The 3,280-nt window shown below is 30.8% G+C and overlaps 1 protein-coding gene across 2 annotated transcripts in view; it reads right to left on the bottom strand.

Annotated features, from left to right (window-relative positions):
* Nucleotides 1–3,280, bottom strand: part of LOC106687606 (heparan-alpha-glucosaminide N-acetyltransferase) — a 12,673-nt gene that overhangs the window by 2,852 nt on the left and 6,541 nt on the right. For both annotated transcript variants that reach the window (XM_024359731.2, XM_014431589.3), the window contains exons 9-11: nucleotides 2,194–2,476; nucleotides 946–1,070; nucleotides 675–858 (exon numbers count right to left, since the gene is read on the bottom strand). In XM_024359731.2, coding sequence (XP_024215499.1) covers nucleotides 675–858; nucleotides 946–1,070; nucleotides 2,194–2,476 — 592 coding nt within the window. The remainder of the gene's footprint in view (nucleotides 1–674; nucleotides 859–945; nucleotides 1,071–2,193; nucleotides 2,477–3,280) is intronic.

Raw genomic sequence — 3,280 nt, 5'->3', positions numbered from 1 at the left:
GTAAAATAACAGGGGTATAAAATGAAAAGTAAGATATAATAACAAAAATTAAAGGTTGTAAATAGTAAATATATCTACCTGTTACTATAACTCTTTTTGCATTTACTATTTACAACCTTTAATTTTTCTTATTACATCTTACTTTTCATTTTATACCCCTGTTATTTTACACTTATGTTTTTTCTTTTTTCCCTTTTTGTAACTATAGTGTTTGTATCTTTTTTAGCCCTGACGAAGCCCTGCAATGTGGGGCGAAACGTTGGCTCAATAAAATAGTATAATTATCTACTATTTGAGTTTTTTTTTACCGCAACCGGACCATATTCCATTCATCTTTTATTATTTATATTTTAATTTCATTGTATGTTTGTTAAAGAGGGAAAAAAAACCAAAAACGATTAAAAAAAAAAATCATTCACATATTATATATTATAATTTTACTCTGCAATGCCTATATTGTAAAATAATTTAAAAAAAAAATATCTGACTAGATATAAGTATGCTGTGTATTTAGCAACCTAATACAGTTGGGCAACACAAATGTTTTGAATAAAGTTTCTCTCTACACCATTCATTAAATTGTATCCAAGTTTAGTTCGGGATTCCTGATTATCTTGAATACTTAAAAATGATAATTAAAAAAAAAAAGAAAAGTAATCCTTTCAGTCTCTTACCAACTTCTTTAAATGGGGATCCTGACCAGAACTTTTTGTAATCGATGATGAAATACAGAATACTTATAGCAATAAAAGCAAGACTGGCTGTGGCTAATGAAAAAGACAGCGACCAAAGATTCTTGTTTATAGGAATTACACCTTCTTCTTGGCTCCACTGGCAGAGAAGACCTGCTACCACACCCTGAAAATGTAATTAACAAAGTTCTTATAAATAACTATAACAAATAAAACTATCCAATTAAATAAAAAAAAAAAAAAGTATTATTACAGAAATGATTGCGATGACGACCCACTGGATAATTAATTTCTTTGGGCTTCTACAAACAACATACAATCTTATAGCATGAACGCCCAAGAAGACGGTGAATGCAGTCATAAGTGATCCAAGTAAACCTAAAAATATAAAAGGCAAATATTCAACTAATTATTATTTATTATTTTTAAAAAGATTATATAAAACAGGAATGAAGTTTATATGAAATAATAAACTTAATGAAAATTAAATTCGATTCAATAACTTAAAATTTATAAATAGTTTGACCCATTGACAGTTTATCTCGTGATGGTCATGGACAGAGCGTCTAATACCATTTAGCTTCTCTCGTGCCAATCACCGGCAGGATAAGGGTAAACCAACATGGATAGTCGTAATAGTATTGTGACGTTGGCTTATGTATCCCATGTTTTAAAATCTATCATACATGGACTAATTACAAATAAGGAACATATAAAACACATTTTTTTTCACATGCCGAAATATTTCCGAACATGAAAAAAACTAGACACTTTTTGGACCGGAATTAATAATTTTACAACGCTGTAAAAGGGTTAATGTCATCAAAATCTTGCATTGAGGAGAAAGTAGCCCTCACAAAATAAGATAGATGAATATTTTTGCAATATTACCGCACTAGTGATAAAAAATGCAAAAATATATGAGATCATCAATGATATTATAATTATTCAAGGGTTGATAATTATTTGGAGTTATGTTCAATTAAAAATTAAATTAAACTGATTTTATTGAAATATCTTAAATTGGTTATTGATGCGTAATTATAGCAACCTTCTGTATTTACTGCATCAGTGCGGGTTCTGTTCAGATATGACAACCATCTCGTTTCAACAAGGTAGTATCACTTTTAATAAACTTGAGGTGTCAGGGAGATAATTTGTACAAGATTATGCTCAATGGTAAGGTTTTTCCATCAATAAAGGGTAACCACTTTTTAGAGGATGGGTGTGTCCTAGTAGGGCTCCTGGACCCACAGGATTGACTAATGGCTGATTTAACAGAATAAATAATTATCACAGCCAGATGTCATCTCAGGTATGAGAACTAGTAGGACAGGCTCCTATTGAAAAACTCTTTACAATATTTCAGTTATATCTGCACATAAAAACGGTCATGAGCACAAGCTGAACATAAATGTAGGAGGAATAGCATTATTGCAATTTTGATTTTATTTATGTGAGACTTATTTAAATAAAATATAATGTAGAGACGATACAATACCTTCAGGATCAAAACGGAGTTCATTATGGTAAATCTTCATAGAAGATGATCTACTGTAAATATGTGGCTCTTTGAAGACGGAACGATCAATGTAGCCTGCAGCTCCACCAGTACAATTTTCAAATGACTTGTGCATATGTAAGCCTCCTGGTCCTAAGTATCCAGGTGGACAACCGGGCACATGAAGAAGGAACGTAATACATGAGTGAACTGCTATTATCAGCAGTGAAAGTATCCATTGGAAAACCCCAGAAACCTGCATCAATGCTGCTCTGCCAACTTCCTAAAAATGTTAAAAAATGCTTTATATTATAATGAAATATCAATCTTGAAAAACTATACTGTATTGATATAAAATACATAAAAAAAAAAAATCGAGATCGACCTGTATTCAAAGTCAACCTATAATCAGTATTAATCTAGGAAAATTTGAATTCAACCTAACTCATTTTAACCCTTTCACTACTAATTATGAGAAAACTAACATTAGCCATGATATTTCTTAAAGAGGCCTTAAGGATGTTCTCTTAGAATACAAGTTTTTGCATTTTTGGTGATGGAAATGGGTTTTTGTCTCAGTGGTGTGGACAAGGCGTCCCAATGTGTCCCAGTGGTACGAGGAAGTAATCCCATTTCCCACAAATAATTTACTCTACAGACCATTTGAAGCGTCCACTGGGAGTGAAGAGGTTAAGACACTTTTAGATAAATTTTAAAAATTAAATTTATTTTTAAGTTAGTTCACAGTCTATTTTTGTTTCTACTTTTTAGATCGAAGACTCTCAGTCTTTGATTATATATTGTAATATGCTCTTTTTGAGTAAATAGTATATTTTGATGTATAAAGGGTTTTAATATGTTTTATTTTATGTATTATTTTAACATTAATTTGTTTTGTTTATACAAAAAGCAAGCTAACCAGTTTTCTTTGTCTAAGAGAAATACGTTATTTTTTAAAAACAAGAAAGATGGCGGTGCACGTCCTTCCAAAGTGTTCGTTGGGTTGTTTGTGTTAAGATAGACTGAAGTTTTTCAACCTCTGTTGTTTCTATACAGTAATTGTAGAAAAAGAAAAATCAAACATGAA

The sequence above is a fragment of the Halyomorpha halys genome, unplaced genomic scaffold, assembly GCF_000696795.3.
Source record: "Halyomorpha halys isolate HHAL.00 unplaced genomic scaffold, Hhal_1.1 Scaffold987.1, whole genome shotgun sequence".
NCBI classification, from domain to species: Eukaryota; Metazoa; Arthropoda; class Insecta; order Hemiptera; family Pentatomidae; genus Halyomorpha; species Halyomorpha halys.
This window is presented reverse-complemented; position numbering and strand designations above follow the sequence as displayed.